A 20,345-nucleotide genomic window follows, 5' to 3' on the forward strand; every position below is an offset into this window, starting at 1 on the left:
GATGTAGATAACCCAGGGGGTTGGGGTGGGGGGTTACTTCCTAGTGACAGGCTAATAGGGATGGGGTGCGGGATGGAGTCACATTTTCACGACTGGATTGACTATAATGGGGCTGCAATTTCATTAAGTTACTAGAATGGGATCGCACATTTTCGGGATTTGGGGGATCAGAAAATTCAGGTAGGAAGGGATGCAAAAATGCGATGATTGGTAATTCATTTAGTTTAACCAATGTATAAGAACACTTGAAGGAAGAGTGATAGGAAAAGTAAATAAAGAAAACAGAAATAAAATGGTGAATTATCATTTGCCCGATTTTTCTGTTTGCAATACAAATCTTCAACGGGGGCTATAAGACCAATGCGTCAATTCTTTTCACGATGATCTAGTTAAAAGGATTTAGAAGGTAGATGCATGAACAAAAAGTTACTAAGTTTGGATCGCAAAAATACCATTTTCCCAAAAGTTACTAAGGGGTCTACATTTGGCCACAGAATAGACTATAATGGGGTAGGGGTTCTGAGAGAACAGCGGCCCCCCGGGGGGGTACTCCCTTATATAAGCCATATAGGTATGTGCCGCCCCAAAGGGTAGGGATTTTGCGCCGTTTTGGTATCGAAAACTGTGTCTAGATTTTGCCCATTTTAGTCTAGAATCGAGTATGGTTTACGAAGGAACTACGTTTGTGTATCAGTTTGTTTGTCGTTTTAGTCCTTAATGAATAAGAAAGAAGGTGTAATATTCGAATTCGAAATGGATTTTAAGAAATCTTTTTGTTGCGGTTTTAATCTCGGTAATAGTGACATAATTTAAGTTTTATGTAAACTTGCCAGCTTTTTTAGGAGGCAGCGTGGCCGAGTGGTCAGCGCGTCGGACTCGCAATCCGGCGGTCCCGGGTTCGAGTCCCGCTCTGGCCACTTGCTGGATTTGTGCTCGGTCGTCCCAAGTTCAAATTCTCGGCCACGCTTGTAAATAGCCAACTGGTCGCCTTCTGCCAGTTGGGGTTTTTAATCCTGTTATGTTGTATTTGAATTATTTGTTTCTAAATATTTGAGTGGAGTGCCTGTAAATTAGCTGGACAAGCTAAGTGCAATTTCCACTATAAACAAGCCTTTAACCTTCATTTTACTTAACACTTTTTAACAATGATACAAATTGTTGACTCGCTACTCTAGAAAATAACGAACCAGGCCCATAGCCAGGTTTCTCTGCGGGGAGGTGCGATCCAAGGACGAGGTGGACCAAAGGAGACCGGACATAGGTAGGAGTGGTGGGGGGGGGGGGGGGGGGAGCTGCTAGGTTGTGTGAGGCTGTATTACGAACGTTTTGAAACGGATATTTCTCACATTTTGGAACTTCAAAATTTTTTTTTTTGCAGAGACAACTTGATTATTATCTGTTAGACAGTGGATGTGCATAAGAACCAGTGAACAGAGCCTCTCCCTCTCTCTCTCTCTCTCACCTGTGCCGCGAGTATGACTTTTCTGCTACAGAAAACACCTGAAAACCAGCAGGCCCCGGTTGTTCAAACGCTGGATAGCGCTATCCACCGGATAAATCACTATCCAGCGGATAAGTATCACGGAAATCAATTACGCTATCCGCTGGATAGTGATTTATCCGGTGGATAGCACTATCCGACGTTTGAATAACCGGGCCCAGATGTTTAAGTTATCCTCAAAGACAGGGTTACACAAAAAACGAACAATGCATATCTTCATCTCCTTCATGCACAAGTGGATCCGAAATCTACCCTTTGTAATTGGCTGCTTAACAGCCAATTCGAAAACAGGAGTTCCCAATCTCTGAAACGGCCTTATACATGCGTTCTTGACAAAAAACGAGAAAAATTTTTAAAAGTAATGTTGCTCCCTGTCTAGCAACTGTCACAGCAATAACTACTAGGAATAACATCATCGCGCTCTAGGCTCACTGGTAAGATTCGCATTATTGCAATTTAAATGAAGGTCTTGGAGTTGACTGATGCATGCAACACTACAAGAGTAGAGTAGCTGTGATAGAAACTGAACTGAACTGAACGGTGATTCATGAAAGAAAAATCGATAGAGAATAGGCTTGACATAACAGGATTAAAACGATAAAAACCAAGTCCAAGCATAACAAAATCTCGTACCCAGATCTCTTCGTCAAAAAGAGGTCTGGCCACGAGATTAAGCCTAAAAAAATCCAGTGAGAGCCGGCTTGACATATGCACAAGAAAAACTCTTAGCATAAGGCTCAAGCAAGAACCAGCGTAAGATAAATACTTTTCGTACAATAGTGAACCAGGCTTAACTATTCAGTTCTATTGACACTAACTAAGTAATCTAAAAGATTTTCCTCCAGATTGTGTTTTGGTTTGTTAACTGTAGTCACGCATTCTTTGCTGCTCCTGTTTACTTTCTCCAAACTTCATAGAAAGTCCAGCTGATAAACACCCGTGTCAAGGATGAAAACAGAATATAGCAAAAAAAGCAAAGAGAAAAGAAGAGAAGAAAGGACAGCCTCGTGATTGGCTAATAAATCCCGAGCTATATTTTTTGACCAATCAGAAGTAGAACCAAAGTGTGGTCATTTAGGAAACATAACTTTTCCCGCCTTCCTTGGCCGCTACACAATTGGCTAATTGGATTGGCTAGACCCATTCTGATTGGACAGCGTGACTACTCCGGTTTCGCAAGGTTATGACACTTGAACAAAAAACACCTTTTCATCAAATGCTACCAAACAAACTACTTTAATAGACAGGAGAAGTCGTTAAGTCACTTTGCCATGGTAGCAAAATGTTCGGATGACAACAAACCGAAAACGTCACTTAAAAAGTGAATTCGCACGGTTTCAAACTTCATCGATATTATTCAATTTCATTTTTATTTGTCAAATAATAGTGGCCAAATTTTTGGGGGGGTTGAATCTGAAAGGACCGTATCTAAGTTTAGAAAAAGAAAAAGAAAATTTTTGTGTTGTGTTCACCTACTCCATAAAGCGGCATAAAGCGGGCGCGTGAAATTAGAAATTTTCATGTCGTAGTCGTGCAACGACGGCAAAGAAATGTAGAGAAAAGAATGATGCACGTGCAAAGTTGTTGTTTTTCTAATATAAACCTATTGCTTTTTTGCTGTTCTCATTGCTGACGACACACTTCTTCTCTCTATTGAATAAACCTTTGATGTAAAGAAAAAGAAAAAGTTGTTTGTTCTACTACGAGACAAAGTTTCCAAAGGATACCTTTCCTGGAACGATGGAACAAAAATAAATTCCCTTCTAAACTCAACTGGGAAGCAAAGGTTCCTGAGGTTGTCTTCATATTGTTCTATCTCCTTTTTGCACAGAGAACCATTGGTACCCTGAAAAAAAAGCACTACGTTACCCACGGTTAAATGAAGACTGCCGTTAACTCAGATTTCCTCGCCACTTAAGAAAGGAGAAAACGAACCCAAAAGGCGGGTGGGGGGTGGGAGAGGGTATACAATGAGGCCGGAGTTTAACCGATTTCAGCTATGCAGCACCTACAGTAGGCCTGTCCTCGCGTGGACCGCGCTAGAGTTTGTAGTTTTAATAAATACCCCTACAAACCGTTCAATTTCTGAAAGCTTAATAGTTCCACATTACGGATGGTTTCTCTTAGAAAATCTAAAATATAAACGCGTTTCATTTTATGTAACTGCAAGTTTAAGTCCACGCCAGCCGAAACTAAATGGAAGAAACCGACGGAGATCGTATTGACCGTTTTCACGCGTCAAAATTGACGGAAAAAGAGATGGCTAAGACAGGCGGATTGTTCATCCAAAACTAAGACCGTCCCATTTTCAAATTAAGACGTACTATCTGTCTGACCCGAATTATCCAACGGAAGGTTCAAGTGGTGTTTAGTTTAAATGTAACTGGTTCTTTTGCAGATGACATTATTCGTGTAGTCTGTGTAAGGCATCGCCTCTATGGCTGATTATTAACAAAGAACGTCCTTGAGATTATTAGACACCATATTAACATGAATGAAAATATATATTTTTTCATTTTATCCCAGGATAAATTATAATATCGTGCAACAACATTTTTGACTTAAATATTCTTTCCAGAGGGTACCCAACCAAGCTGAAAAATTACAGGAATTCCAAGCAGCCCCTGGAATGGAGATTCCAGGGGGGTGGGGGTCTAAAGCAAAAAAACAAGTTCTCGATGGGCTCTATCTAAACGTCTAAAAATTGCAAATTTCGAAAATAAAATAGATTATTGGATGATACCTTTTAAAAATGGGATGGCATTCAATAAAGTTAACTCCACAATTATGGTATACACCTGGCTCTAGTTGTAATACACTCCTGCTCGTTTTTTAAACAGTACATGGCGCTATCCACCGCAAAGGATAAGTCACTGTCCAGAGGATATTGTAGTTTACAACAAGAATTGTTTCGCGAATTTTCTTCTGTGGCCACTATTAAGAGTGAACGGACTGTCCACTAGGCAAGATTTACCTCAACAGTTCGGCATTCACCTAGCCTGCGTAGCCGACGTTTTAAAAGGGAAGGGAAAGGGAGTTTTGGGAAAGGGAGTTTTATGCCACGCAGGCTAGCATTCACCCAGTGAGCAGAGGCTACTTTTGTCTTCTTCTTGATCGAGGAGGAGAGAAAAGGAGGCTCTTCCTTAATCGCGTCAAGCCTTTGAACTGGCTGCAGCCTGAACTTCTGGACTAGGTCAAGCTCGTTTTCTCTCGTGAAACTGGTTTTTCGAGTAAGAGCATCCGTTTATTGATGGTCATAACTGATGATCATACCAAGCGCAAGGCTATTAGGCCTAGGTTCGAAACTGTGTCCTAGCAACATGCCGCGCACGCTCAAGAAAGATCTTACTCGATTGATGCAGAGTCTTTCTCGAGTACGGCAAAATCGAGCAAGCGAAAGAAATACTCTGCTGGCAGGGTGAGCGACATTGAGCAAACTATTGTTATCTCGTATTCCATCTTACCTGGGAGTAAAATTTTCCTCCTGGTTCTAAGACTTGAAGTGCCAGGTTTGATATTTCCCGAACAAAATCCCAGTTAGAATCTAAAAGAAATTGCAAGAACGCTTACGAGAGCTTCATAAACTCAAAATATCCATAAAGGAAAAAAGAAAAGAAAATTTTTAAAATGTTTAATGAGTGTCTTTATATCTGATACACACAAGGCTGAACTTTACGTCCAATTTTTTAGACCAAAGTAAACCCAAATCACAGCATTAGAACCATTAGCTTAGTGTGCAGTTTAATTAAAGTGTTGATTTATATGGATAAAAATCTGAGCGGTCGCTTACGAGAGCTTAAAAACAAAGGAAAAGTCCAGTTGGGTAATACCAAAAGTGGTCGCGGTCATTTACTAGAGCTTTTCATAATAAGTTGAAGTCAAAGTTCAAACGGGGTTTCACAAAGGTGGTGGTAACTAGCTAGAGCTGGTCGCTTACGAGATTGGTCGCAAGGAGAGCTTCGACTATAGTCTAGATTGTTATTGTTGTTGTTTTTGCTGACCCGAAAGTTCGTGACATGCTCCAAAAATAAATAATTGGAGGTAAATTTCAAGCGCACATTTGATATGACTTGTGCTTTGAAGTGCGTTCTGGCTGACTGTGATGGGTTAAAAAAACACAATCTACAGCCACGCTTTGAATATTAAGCTTCATTCATCCTGTTCTCCTTGGCAAATATCGGCAAAAACGTGTGTTCTTTTGCACATCGTGGTAGAGATTAGGGACAAGTGCCCCTGGACGGGAAAGTACATCGTGCAAGAATATATCCCAGACGCTCTGACTATGGGATATTATTTCTAAGAATTTAGCAGCAGAAGGCCGAGGCAAATAGTTGATCATCGAGTTTGTTTTTGATTACTTGTGACGCGATCTGCCATTTTCACGCAACAGCGATCGCAAGATAGAGAAAAGTGTGGTTTCATTTACGTATGAGCAGAGTATGACTTGCAGTCACACAGAGTTGGACGACATTGCGCATGAGCAGACCATTATTTGTAGGCAGTTATTTGCAGGTCACGTGGTGGGCTCTCGGCTAATGAAAAGGAAGATATATTTGCATCGAATGATAATTGACTTTAATTGACAGGTCAGGGGCGTGGCTTGGGAGCCCTTTACCCCCTTACCCTTTCTGTTGTCAGGAGGGGTATCCCTTTCGCAGAAACCATCGTTTGAAGGCTCACTTTGTTGAATATTTTTTCGTATCAAAGTACTTTCGTCAGCAGTCCTAGTATAAACAACATCTTCGGTCCTTCTCGCTCCGAAAGTCATCTATGCAGCTAACCCGTAGGCTTTTCCCTCCTCTCATGCTCGCTGCTCATCCGAAAAAATGTCACTTTTTTACAAACACTGCATGGACTTCGGCAAGACAATACGATGAGTACCCTGGATGTGTCACAATGTTACATCCCCCCCCCTCCCTCTTTGAAAAGTCTTAGCTACGCCCCTACACATGAGCGATTGGTTCATGTTCTGAACTTTTTGACAAACGTACAAAAACAGCAACAAGAACAAAAACAACAATGACAACGGAACTGTTGAAGAATTATTTTTTTAAGCGAATGGCTTTCGCGATGGAGATGCGCGCCTTCAGCGCGAAAATGAATCCGTGTTTTGACGTCATGCTAATTTTTCTAAATTAATGCTCACCATACATTCCTCCATGATTTGTTTATTTCAGTGTGAATATTGTCAATGTTTTACATTCAAAAGATGCAATAAAATTCAAACTGAAATGTACTAGTCATGGAGGTATGTATGGTGCGCATTAATTTGGAAAAATTAGCATAAAGTCAAAACGCGGATTTGAATCAATCTTAATGAAAGGTACAGACATTAATATATACACCGTGAAGATTACGTAATACGGTCTAAAAACAATTCTGTCTAGAGACCTACAGAAAAGCGCTAAAAGTAGAGATTTAGAATATAGTTGCACTTAGACAGGTGGTGAGCAGCATTCTGACTAGAGCTTGTTCGCAGGCCCCATTCCCTATAACTTCTCCACCTACCGAAAACCAACTGTGGCCTGTTTGAAAGCGTTTTGTTTAAATGCGAGCGTCGTTCTTCTCTAGCTTAACTGTTGCACTCACCTTGTAAAGAGACGTTTATTGGTATGTCTGTAAGATCATTGATCACATAATCAAATGTCTTTCCCAGTTCCACGTACTCCTTGAGTGCCTTTATACAATCATCAATCCTGACCTGTACCATAAGTAGTATATAAGATTGCGCTGTAAGTTCAAAATCAAATGAGGTTTGTGAGAGAGCTCTTGAAAGCTCTACGTTACACAAACGCGAGGCACTTCCCCTAGTTGCGTTCGACGTTAGGAGAACGCAATTCCTTTTCTTGGTAATCCTGTGGTACACTGTATAGATTTCCTCTCAGGGTGATTACACTGTAAGGTGACCATTTCAGCACGATAATGTTTCATGGTAAATCGAAGAAAACGTGAACGCATACATTGATCTATGATTACTACTAGTTACTGCGGGCGATGTCCAAGAGGAGCCTGCAATCCTAATCGGCAGGGTGTTATTACGCATGCGTCGCATGTATGTAGCCAGCATTCGTTTGGACTTCCACTAAGAATGTATGTAATGCACGAAACGCAATTTGATCACGTGCGGATCGACCTTGTACATCTCGTCTTCTGATCACAGCGTTGAAACAAAAGCGTTTGGACCTCCTATCGTTGTCGCCCGCACTTCCTAACCTTTGTTTATTACTAGTTTAATAGTCTAATATCCTTAATACGAAACTGCAATGTTCCCACGAATATTCACGTTAATGTACGCTTCTCTCACGAGCTATGACTGAGCTACGTTGGAGAAAAGAAAACTTTGAAGAAAAACTGCTTGACAGAAGAGGCGGTCTATTTGGCGGTAACGTTCATTAAAAAATCCAGTTAATAGATACATCTATTCCCATATTTTGGTTTTCTTTGATCCGTTGTAACGGTACGCAGTTTTCACTGGTACTTTGACTACCACTTCAGTAAAGGGTCTTTCATCAACTACACGTCCTTGTTTGCTTAAAATTACAGCTTCGCGCCAAACAAATATGCCTCCCAAGAATTATATCAAACGTTACAAACAACAAAAATGAACTTTGAAAAACTGTTAGGCTAACAAGTTTTTAAAAAACCACAATTGCAATCCGTTTTAATCTTCTTCAAGTTTGTTCTATCGCGCCTCCTTTTGTATTTTGCTGTGTTATTTATACTTTCTCTTAATGTTTTTTTTTCTGTTAATTGGCCAGTTGGTTTTTACTGCAGCTTTACAACACTAGATCAGAGACACTTTAAATTCAGTAAGTTTAGTTAATACTTACTTCATAGTTAGTTCCTGTATACGAATCTAACGTGTCGCCGCAAACCCCTCGCAAGTGCTTCGCTGAAGCTTCGACAACAATTTTATCTATGTAATGGCACGTTAAGGGAAATCAGAAACACGAGTTAATCGGTAATTGTCGGCAAGAATTAAACATTTTCTTAGCAAAAAATGGGGCTTTATCGACTGAGATACTTAAATACTGAATATTTTAATTTAATATTCATTATTTCATCTTCACCTTTCCCAGGTATATTATGCAGTTGTCTTGTTAGCTCATTTGGTTAGAACGCTGCACCAGTCAGTATCACAGAAGTCAGGGTTCGAATCCCGGCACGCCTAAAGTTTTTCAGGCCTTCTTTTCGCAACTGCATGGACCAAATGCCAAAATGGCTGCTGGATTAATATTCTTTGTTTAAATTAAGATCAGCCTGACAAGACTCGCTTTGAGACAAGGTATTCTTTTTTTTTGAGGCTAATTTGAATATGAACAAAAGAATATGAATTACTGTGGCCATTTTTGCATTGGATCTATAACCTGCGACCTTAACTACGAGGATCTTGATACATTTATTTATGAGATTACAAAGTAACTTTCCCACAGTATAAAGACTGACCATTTCGAAAATTGTGAGTAATGTGTTCAATTCGACTATAAGTCTCTCACGTGGTCTGAACTTCTAAGGCATTAATTTTTTGGATCAATTTAGATTTCTGAGAAACTGCCCACCTAACCCTCCCCTGGCCCAACATTTTGCCCTAAGTGAGAAGTAAGTGTTAATGTTAACTTAGGGGAGGGGTAGGTGGTGAGTTTTATAGAAACCTTAATTGATCGGCATTTTTTCGTTTTTGTTTTATTGGCTAGGATTTCAGGTCATAAGTGGAAACATGGACAAGGGTGTAGTTTCAATTTTCTCTAATTGCTGAGCTTCTTTTCATTGCGAACGCTTAGTGTCGGTTATTTACACAAAGTCTAACTTAGACCGCGGTTTAAGAAATCTTTGGACCTTCAGATCTCTTTCTTAGTGAGTTAATTTTAGAAGAGTAAATGCTTTGCTAGTCTACACTATATGCTTTAATAAAAATGTTCATGGCAAATGTATTTAGATAGAAGCGTTGGGAAACTGAAAGTGACTTACAGTTGTAGGACGCGGTTTTGTTAAACACTCGTCAAACTCCGCTTAAATAACCGGTGATTAGTGTTTGGATGTCCTATTTAACTAAATATATGACCCCTATTTTAATTAATATCGGAGTGTTTGAGTGTATTCATTTTTAAATCAAAACTTAATGATAATTTACGTGTCAGATGTTGTCTTAACCTTTTTGCATGCACTTCTAACTTGCAACAGTTTTTCAAGGATATCTCGACCATGGTGACAAATTTTGGTGATTCCTTCAGTAGCTCATGCAGTACCCCACCATCTCCTCCTCCTAAAATGAGTATTTCTTTATCTTTGTAGTTTTCTCTGCCATTTCCAAGTAGTGTTTTTGTGTAAATTATATCTCCTTCTGCTATCACTGTGAAGACAAGTAACGTCAGTCACTAAAAGCACAGGACAAGTAAAGGTACAAATGGGAAAACAATACAAGAAAGAGACATTTCTTTAACCATAATGATCACTCTTGCTCCAAAATACTACGACATAGCGAAATAGTTCATAGTAAGATTCTGACATCGAAGTCAAGCTTTAAAAAATGTTATGGATCTCCAAACGGCCTAAACATATCAATGGACGGACTACATAAAGTGTTGTTAGGTGGAAGTTCATTCTGTTTGTTGTAATATAGTTTTCAAAGCAAATTATTTTTGAGATTTTTTCTACAATTATTAGAACAACTGCTTCTATTTTTTAAATGCCTCCTATCTTCATGTATTGAATGCCCCAGCGTAGGCTCAAAAAATTAAATAGACGCCCCTGGTGTTTACTAGACTACATGTATTTACAACAATTTTTATCCGCAGCTTGCCCTGCACCTTGCAAAAACATCCAATGCACCTTTGCAGAATAAAATTAGTAAGGGCTTAATAATAGCCTTGAATTCTCTTGGCTCATACTGTCCCTGTTTCTCCCATCAATTTACAGCCAAAGAGTAAGATCTGAATTAACAGTAGGTACATATTTGATGTATATGTAAATGTACCATGATCTACGAGATCTTGGATCACAGATCCTTATCCCGATCATCCTAAAGGAACACAACCATAGAGAGGAAAATAATACTCCAGACAATTGCATATGCTCAATATAAATTGTAACAAGATATAAATAGCATTCTTCCTTCTTTTAAGCAGCTGTTTCAGAGCAGAAAACTTTGTTCACAGTGCAAGATTTTGTTATTTAAAAAAACAGACGAATATCTACTTACTGCAAGGCTCAATTCCACTTACTCTCATTGAGATCCAGAAATAGCATGTTTCCAAAACGATTAGAATGCACTATCCAGATATCCTGATATTGTGATTTGTGTCTGAACACTTCCCTGTAATTACAAGACAAGGGAGGGAAAAATAAGGTTATAAGCACCTACATGTACAATTAATCCTCTATTGCACCTTAATTCCCCCTCTAATTTAACCCCTCTCCTTTTCTGGAGAAGAAACGTATTGTAAGCCCCCTTCCCCTTGACATCTGCACGCGACATTCGTTGCTCAGCAAATAAAACAAATATGTTGCATGATGGGATCTTTAAAAATTTTTAGTTCAAATGGGTTCTTCATTTTGTGAACTGAAAGTATGCTTAAATTCCTAAGCTTCTTCATGATGCAGCATATTAGATATAAATGGTGGCAAAGAAAGCTGTCATGTATACATGATTCTTTTGATATAATTATTTTTCTTAGTATGTGAACAGCCCTTGTGTTAGAAAATGTATTTTTCAACATACTTAACCTTTAAGTCCCAAGAATGACCAACATGTACATGATGTACATTGTAATATCAATGTAATGTATGTAACATAATCACGTAGAAAGATTACAAGAATTAATAAAATGATCATCAAAGAGAACATAATTTGATCTTTCGACCCACACTTGTATGAAATGAACGGAGATCAATCCAGTGGCAGATCCAGACCTTCCGATGAGGGGGTGGGGGGAGGGGGAGGGGGTGCGGTCATCCAGACCCTGAGATAGGGGGGGCGGTCTCAAAAAAAATTTTTTTTGGCCTCAGTTTGGTCTGAAATTAAGGGGGGGCGGGCCCGCTGGGCCCTTCCCGTGGATCCGCCACTGCAAACAGTCTGGAGATTTTGTATGTAGATCTTCAAGGGGCTTAATTAGAGTTACACTATAAGAGATGAACTAATGCTTCCACACATGTAGCAAAACTAAATGACATGCTTCTGTTGGTTTACAGATGGTGTATCGATGGCCCTTAAATAGATACAAAAATGGCATCTCCAAACAAAGGCCTAAAAATTTGGGCAGAACATTTGATTTCTCAGAGTATCTTGCAGATGAAAATTTGCGGGGACCTTAATTTTGGCTTTACTGTACGCTGTTTGCATAATTATTAATCTTCCCAGACTCTTAGCCTTACCTATTGAACGATTTAGATTTTGATTTTTGATGGTATGACTGTGAAAACCAGCAATACTAACTTGTCAAAATCATACTCCTTAAATTGGCCATCTGATGTGTCATGATAGCATAGAATGTCCCGTCCTCTACAAATGGTAGGAATAAAATCTGCTTTCACACAAGACAAGGCTTCATCAACCTTGTCTTTAAGGTCAGTGTAATCCTGTGAAAATAAATTTACTCAACTGTGAGCAATGAAAAAATGAAACAAAAATTCCTGTAGTTGTATTCTTAATGGCATTGATAAGAATACTGTGTGTTTTATAACTTCTATAAGTAGCCTGTGACATTTAATCTTTAGTCAAGTTGACTTTGGGGGTCCAGGTGATATTATTGCACTGCTATTTTGTGTTTCATACATGTATTGGATTTTTTAAAAAGGCATTGTAAGGTGGGTGAAGGGAGGAAGAAATGTTGACCTTATAGGGGTATCATGGTTTAACTGGTGATCTGTTAGTTTCCATTGTGGCTATGGACAGAAACAAATATTTAAAAACACACACTGTAACAAGCAAGAATTCCAACTGCAGACTGTTTGACAGTTAAGTCGCCAAGAAATGTAACAAAGAATTACCTGTCGACAGAGTAATTTTTCTTCACTGACATCTTTGATGTACTGAACAATATCTAACGTTATGAGACCATCTGGAAATAATCGAAGGGTACACTCTCTGTGATTAAAGAAACAATTAATAGTAAGAAACGTCTATGCAATTGTAATGGTAGGGTAAATGTATAGAAATAATCACTCACACATCATTTACACCAGTAAACAGGGTGACAGAAGAAGTACTAAAGCAACTATTGGCTTGGAAGGTAGCTTTGATAATTTCACTGATTTTTTCCTGTGCTGGTTTCATCCATTTTCCAGAGGCATCTGGTGTGACACGGAAATCCAAGAATGATTGTTTCACTGACATGATAGAGCTTAATGTTACAAAAGTTGCTGCAATAAAGCAAAACTGGTGATTAGATAAAAGAAAACAAGGAATAATGATTTTAAAAGACATAAACAAAAAACAATAAGGCTACCACAGTAGGCTAAATTTTATCTTAAGATAAATATGGGTGGATCCAAAAAATTAAAATTGCTTTGGCCAGGACATTTGCCAATACTTTTTATTTTACTGAGAATTTTCTAAAAATAAATAGAAAATGCACTGCATCAAGGAAAATGCGATGGCTGCAGTCCCCTTGGCCCCACCCCTAAATCTACCCATGATAAACCTAAAGAACAGTTTACAATTTGCACCTGCATGTATACCTAATAAAGATGTACTGTGTGTGTACGTGAGTGTTTATACCCCATGGGTGGGTATGTGGCAGGACAAAATTGAATGATAGGTGAAGATTTTTTAACATAGTTAATCATTAATTTACTAGGAATTTAATTTATTATTTATGTCTTTAGGGCTAGGAGATAGGAAATAGGAGATAGGAGACAAAAGAAATTAAGCATCAACCTAGGCTAGAAAAATTTAATGTCAGTATAATTTTGACCAGCTGTAGGTACTCTTACACTACCCTGCATGTTTAAATGCTAAGAACTGATATCAGAAAACCTAATGACTAATTGATGGCTCTTAATTATGTTAGCGATTTTATCGATCACTCAATAGAAATAAGTTGTAATAATTTGGTTGATTTTGATCCATGTTGGTTTTTTTGTTTCATGGTAATATCAATAAGTTCAACATTTTTTGATAAAAATGATAATTAGCAATTAATGAATGAGGCTGAGTATCTTATGAAGAATTACATGTATGGAGATCAAGGAGGGTGTTATCCATCAAGGCCGTAGGCCAAGGCTGATTACACCCTGTGAGATCTCCATAATTCTTCATTTGATATGAAAGCCGAATTCAATAATTGTTTTATTATTCATTCAAAATAATTCCTAGTTTAAAAACATAGCTGAAACATGCTTACCTCCATCAATGTTAAGTTCATCTTTGATAGGGCACGTTTAGGGTTGTCAAGCTATGCAAATATTCTCCAAATAGCAGACGTCACCCTTGGAGTTGTCTTCTTGCTGTTCTTTCCATGTTTTTAGATATTATTTCACCTAGTTCTTACTCTAGAAATGAGTCAAATGTCCACCATTTTTGTTTTCAAAACCAAAACAACTCAACCTCATCCCCAGGTCTTCTCGGTTAATGGCGCATTAACCTGCAAGGAAGCTGCACTTTTGACGTCATTGATATCGAATGATTAATCGCAAAATTCTTCCAAATTTGGTCATCAGTAGCTGGTTATGGTGAATTATGCATGTACTTTTAGCCAATCAGAATCGTGGAAATGTTTTGAATGAATAATCATAGTAAATAAAAAATAAATAATAATAATTTATTATTATTATTATTTTTATTTTTATTATATAATCAAGAAAATGATAAATATTGCCATTAGAGCAACATATTACACATATTGCCTTTTTTTTATTTGATGTCGTTAAACAAATGGTTAAATAATAACTGATGAAGAAGACTTGGTAAGCGTTTGTTGTTTACAACATCCAATCAAAAAGAGGAAATCAGTGGGACGGTTTCTGGCTGGCACGTATGAATCTTGCTACGCATTCCAGTCGCTCGAATACTGTGGGATTTTGATTTTCTTCCAGGGCTAGCTACGGGCCGTTTGGATGGATTTTCGATTGGAAGGTACGAGAAAAATCGTGAATCTTTTGACCTTTATGCTGCGAAGTTTGAAAGCGGAGCGATGCGATTTTGGGGGAAAAATCGCTCCGGCGCTGGAACCCTTTCAAAACAAGGATTCCTCCCTTGTCCCTCTATTATATGGAACAGTCAACGGCGAACTCAAATTCATTCAAAATCGCTCAAAAAACCGCTTTTGAGGCAAAAAGAGGACTATACACCACAGGCAAGGTAATTCAACGTTTATTTATCATTAATTTATATACATAGCTAGCGATATATCGCTATAGGTGAAGCAAACGGTAAATCCAGTACATTTACTATAAAATAATAATCGGCTACACAAACAGATTGTGTGGGCGCCCTCTGGTGTACCAATTATTTTCTCGTTGCCTGCACGTGTTGGAGAACGACAAACAAACGTGGCACTTGCCACGCCGGCCTCTAACGTTTGGCTGATGATTTGAAATGCACGAGTTTAGAAGCTTCAGTTAGTCTAAAGCATTGTTATTTAGAACTCTGATCGCCTCATCGCATCGTGCAAATGCAAGACGCCTGCTTAAGCTAAATGGTTACTAAGCACTCAGCAAACGAAGGAATCTTTGGCTATATAGCAACATTTTCAGTGAAATAAAAATATTAATCAACCATACCGTTAGTAGATGGTGAGTCTTCAACAAGAACTTCTAAACCTTTCCGTTTTACCGCTGTAAGGCAAGAAAGCAATAAGGCGGTACAATGGCGTCCAACTCTGACCGGCGAGAGCTGGCACGAGTTGCATTCCTCCCTAGTTATCTTTACGGCAAACTCAATCACAGGCAGCCCAAGCTCACGTCACGTGAAAGGATTAGATTAATTATTAGCGGTGTGCGAGCCGGCACGTGACTGTTCAACGAAAGCGGTATTGGGTTACATGGCGGCCGTGAATTTATAAAGGATTTGTATGGGAATCCACGTTATAGATTTAGGAAGATAAATACTCGTAGAAATTCTCAATAAAAAACGTCTTACCTTATTTACATGGTGCGTTCTTGCTTGCTGTGTGGTTATTTTCCCGATCCGGTGCGATTTTAGCGATTTTTTTCATTTCTGAGTTTCCACTACTAAAAACTCAGAAATGAAAAAAATCGCTAAAATCGCACCGGATCGGGAAAATAACCACACAGCAAGCAAGAACGCACCATGTAAATAAGGTAAGACGTTTTTTATTGAGAATTTCTACGAGTATTTATCTTCCTAAATCTATAACGTGGATTCCCATACAAATCCTTTATAAATTCACGGCCGCCATGTAACCCAACACCGCTTTCGTTGAACAGTCACGTCCCGGCTCGCACACCGCTAATAATTAATCTAATCCTTTCACGTGACGTGAGCTTGGGCTGCCTGTGACTCAATGAGAACATTCTCGAAATTGAAAACAAGAAGGTAAAAACTGTCCGGAACAACACTTATGGATAAAACTGGCGTGAAGCTATTTATTTTTTCGTAGAAGTAATAAACAGTAAACGACTATTGAGGTTGGAGTTGACCTTGTTTTTATACAACTCTTTCTGCTTTGTTATGTAAATCAGTATTTAACTAGTATTTTAAAGCATAATTTCCTTAAGAAAAGGAAGGAGGTTTGTATCAAAACAAGTCAACTTCAGCCTCAAGTTCACTCAAAGGTTAGGATAGTAAGCCCACAACTGTAAAATGGCTATTAGCAAAAAAGCAACTTTGCAAGAACGTCCACGAGGAGGGAGGCTAGGACTAACATGGCAGAAAACCGGCTATCCAGTTGTTGAAATGTTAACCTGTGCGAGGCTCTCAGATAGTATAGTGGGAACGTATTAAAACGAGCAAAGCGAAAATAAGACGCGCGTTTTTCGCATTTCTTATTACTAAAAGACTTTCCACCACCATCTCGGAGCCTGGAACAGGCTATTGAAATGTGGGCTCTGGTATGCAGAGTGTGTTGGGGTATATCTGTCTGAATTCTTTAAAACGTGGTTGCATCGCAGGGACAACAACAACAACAACGCGCTTTATTAAGTTAATACAGTGTTGCAAAAGCTATTTTAAGAATCAAAATTACATCATAGGGCAATTACGTTACTTTGGCAAAAATTTGTCACGAACATCAAAACGAGCTGAAATATATTTTATGAATTGTATATTGATAAAATAATTACAGGAGTTCATCAGCTCATTGATCAAAACGTTTACAGGTAACTGGGTAATATTTGGAATCAGAGTCTTGATTTTATTGTAAAAATTATTCCTAATCATAGAGTATGTAGGACAGCGAAAAAGAAATTGAGCTTCGTCTTCTATCAGAGTGGATCCGCAAAAGGGGTTTATCCTTCGTAGTTTGATTACAAGTATCTACCCAATTCTATCATTAGTTTCTTCGTTAACTTTAATAGCGATTGGCGCTTTGAAAGAGGGCTTAGCCGGTGCAGTCTGGTTTAGCAGCTTTCAGTGTATTGTACAGCGCGAATTTAACTTATTTCTTTAGACACGGTAATATGATTATGAGGGTCTCAATGGGGTGGTGGCTTTTACGGTTATCGGCTAAAATTTTGGCTCTTTTACGGCTATCGGTTAATTTTTTTCAGTTACGGTTAACGAAAAAGTTAAAAATAAACTTCTTTTGTTTCAAAAAGTTAAATATTAATTAACCTGTATTTTTTTGTATCTTTAAATCAAAATAAAGGTCTTCGGATCATCTCGGGATGAAATAAGCTATTCTTTTGAAAAATTTTAACATTTGATAGATCATACTTTTTATAAAGTATTGCACTTCTGATATTATTTTACACATAGAAATGTCAATAGTCAATTTAAAAATAATCTTTGTGAAAAAGCAAAAGCAGACACGCGAACGCCCAACTCAAGGCCGGGGCGCGACATTCATTATAACAGAATGACCGTTTTCACACTAGAGAAGGATTAATTCGTGTGAGACGGGTTATCCGTTTGATGATTCGCGTCAGACAGGTGATACGTCTTAATTTGGCAATGGAATAGTTTTAATTTTGAATAAACAATCCGCCTGACTTTTGAAGACAGGATTATCCGTTCCAGATAGCCTGTGTACAGCCGCCCCCTCCCCTCAGAAAAAAATCGGAGAAGGGGTGTCTGTGGGGAGGGCGCGACTGTACACAGGCTAGTCTCAGACGGATAATCCATTTCTAGGTCTAGTGTGAAAACGGCCAATAACAAAATTCCCGTGTCCAGTGTTTTTAATGATAGCGAAGGACTGTACGGAACGACTGTCTTGCCGTTACCTCGTCCGTAGGCCACATTATTCCGCGCGGCTGATGCCTTTCGGGTCATGTGGTCCGAGCGAGTTCGCCACTGAAACGCCTTGACCGAGATTGCGTTGGAAGACGCCAAACAGGGACTAGGCATGGCGATGTCTACCGTAGCGTCCGAGAAAAACAGGGAAATGTTGTTTATCGGCAACGTGTTTTACAAACAGTGACATCTCTGCGTGTTGTTTCACTAGTGTTTTGAGGGCACGGGCTCCTGAAAATTGCAAATATTAATCCCCAGCAAGAAGCCACACTTTCGCTATGGAAAAAATTAGTTCCACAAGAAAGCGCCGGAAGTGGAGCCTAGGTCTTGGTTAACACCTAAAAGGCGCTTCGCCTAACGTGGGTACGGAGTCACACTAGCCGGGAAATAAAAAACGCAATCATAAGTGAGTTTAGTACCTTCCTTAAAAGTAGCAAATCTACTGAACACTTTCTTTTACGGTTAACTCTTTTTTACGCTATTTACGGCTAACGGTTAAATTGTTTTAATTTTTACGGCTATCGGCTAAATTTTTGGCCGTTTTACGCCTATCGGTTAACCCCATTGAGACCCTCGATTATGCTTTTTATGATAAAACTGTAATTTTTGACGAGTAACATGACCATGTTTTGCGTAAAAGTTGTTGCCACTAGGCTAAGACCGGAATAAAACACAACGATGCAACTGGTCTGTTAATTAGCATGCACTTACCTCACTCTGCCACCACTGCATGTTTCGTCCTGACTAGTGTAACTCCTACTCTCCCCCTAGGTTGAAATTACTCCTTACTTCGGTCGCGCCGAAAATTCAGACGTCATCGGAGAGAAGTTAGGGACCGGTCATTATTTATCGCCTGGGGGGGGTCGGAGGATTTTGGGCTAAACACGATGAAATTTAGCCGATCCCCCCTTTAAATGTTATTTTATTGAAGTGATCCCCCCTCATAACTATATATAACTTTCGTGATCCCCCCCCCCCATGTCTTTGTACCCATATTCACCTTTCGACGTGTATATTTAGTGTTTTAAACGTTCATATACAGGTAGTATTTCTAACTATGATGTACTTACAGCATAATAAAGCCGTTATCGCGCAGTCTTTTTTTATAAGTGTCTCTTGATCCGTGTCTTTTTCTAGTCTGGATCCAGACATCTGAATTCAGTTGACATACAAGCAATCTTGCTTAAAACTGCAAAGTGCTTGAAACTGCAATCAGTGCTTGAAACTGCAAAGTTACTTTTTTTAGAGTGCCAAATAGCAGTCCGCCAAGTCCCTATCAGCAGGTCGTTTGCATCTAGACCCTTTGCTATGGCTACTAGAAAAGGGTATTTTTAGCACGACCCTAGAAAAAAATCTATAGCAAGTAGCGGCCATTTTAAGGGCACAAAGTCCAGGGTCAACCTGTCGAAGGTGACTAAATGTTGCTGTTGAATCGGATGACGAGGCTCAAGAGGCAGATGAAGTTGTTGAATGGATGATGAGGCTCAAGATGAGGCAGATGAAGCAGTTGAATCGAATTTAGTATAGAGCTGACACAGGACGCCCATTCCTGGAGAGGCGATAAATGGTTTATGTTTTTTTAAACACGCTTTTTACAATGTTTCAGTTATCAGAAGTTTATATAGTTCACAATTTAGAATTCACCTGTCATGTTTAAGGATGAATATTAGCTGAGTCATGAGCACGTTATAAAAGGAAAAATATAAAAGCGTTAAAACAAAGCTTTCTCGATATAAATTGAAATGCACACATTCGCCAGTGTGACAGACTTCCGTTTTTTAAATAAAGTTGTGTTAGTAGAACAAATTGAGATTGCAAATGCCATCATCTCCCAGCAGAATGGGCACATTTATGTTGCATGCTTTCAAACTGGCATTGTTCAAGCAGATTTGATTGGTCCCCCCTCTGAATCCTTCCAAAATTTTCAGTGATCCCCCCCTTTTGGGCTCTCAGTTACGACTGATCCCCCCCTCTGTTCTCCTAAAAATCAAGTGATCCCCCCCAAAATCCTCCGACCCCCCCCAGGTGATAAATAATGACCGGTCCCTTATTTGAAATGTTGAAATTTCCCGCGCCTGAAAGTTACTGTTTCACGTTGATGTCGTCCGGTACAAGGCAAGAAATAATAAAAAATAACAATACAGAATAATACCTATTGTTCTCATATTCAGGCCGCTTTTCTTGATACGAACGTGATCTGTTCGTTGCCCAATCAAAATCAAATTGCTGTAGTATTAGTTTTAGTGGTACATTTACCGATTACTCAACAAGAAGAGCTAACTAAAAGAAGTAGCATCCAAACCAGGGCCAGGTTGCATAAAACGCCCGTAACAATTACGGGTATTCGTTCGTGTACTCCTAACTTAAGTGAGTTGCATTAAATCAATTAAGTGGTCCACTTAAAGATTTCACTTAAAAATGACTGCACTTACGATTTTCGTAAGTATCCACTTAAGTGTCATTTATGCAACAGAAAATGCGGGTGTTGCATAAAAC

The 20,345-nt window shown here is 39.0% G+C and overlaps 1 protein-coding gene across 1 annotated transcript; it reads right to left on the reverse strand.

The window, feature by feature from the left end:
* Positions 1 to 1,665: 1,665 nt before the first annotated feature.
* On the reverse strand, positions 1,666 to 12,988 carry LOC140938817 (spermine synthase-like). Its single transcript, XM_073388349.1, has 10 exons — positions 12,667 to 12,988; positions 12,488 to 12,584; positions 11,934 to 12,076; positions 10,723 to 10,814; positions 9,694 to 9,851; positions 8,332 to 8,418; positions 7,091 to 7,202; positions 4,966 to 5,045; positions 3,229 to 3,347; positions 1,666 to 2,427 (listed from the first exon to the last, which is right to left on the reverse strand). The coding sequence occupies exons 1-10, from the start codon at positions 12,921 to 12,923 to the stop codon at positions 2,397 to 2,399; spliced, it is 1,176 nt and encodes a 391-aa protein (XP_073244450.1). The 5' UTR covers positions 12,924 to 12,988; the 3' UTR covers positions 1,666 to 2,396.
* Between the last annotated feature and the right edge of the window lie 7,357 nt (positions 12,989 to 20,345).

The sequence above is a fragment of the Porites lutea genome, chromosome 1, assembly GCF_958299795.1.
Source record: "Porites lutea chromosome 1, jaPorLute2.1, whole genome shotgun sequence".
Classification (NCBI taxonomy): Eukaryota; Metazoa; Cnidaria; class Anthozoa; order Scleractinia; family Poritidae; genus Porites; species Porites lutea.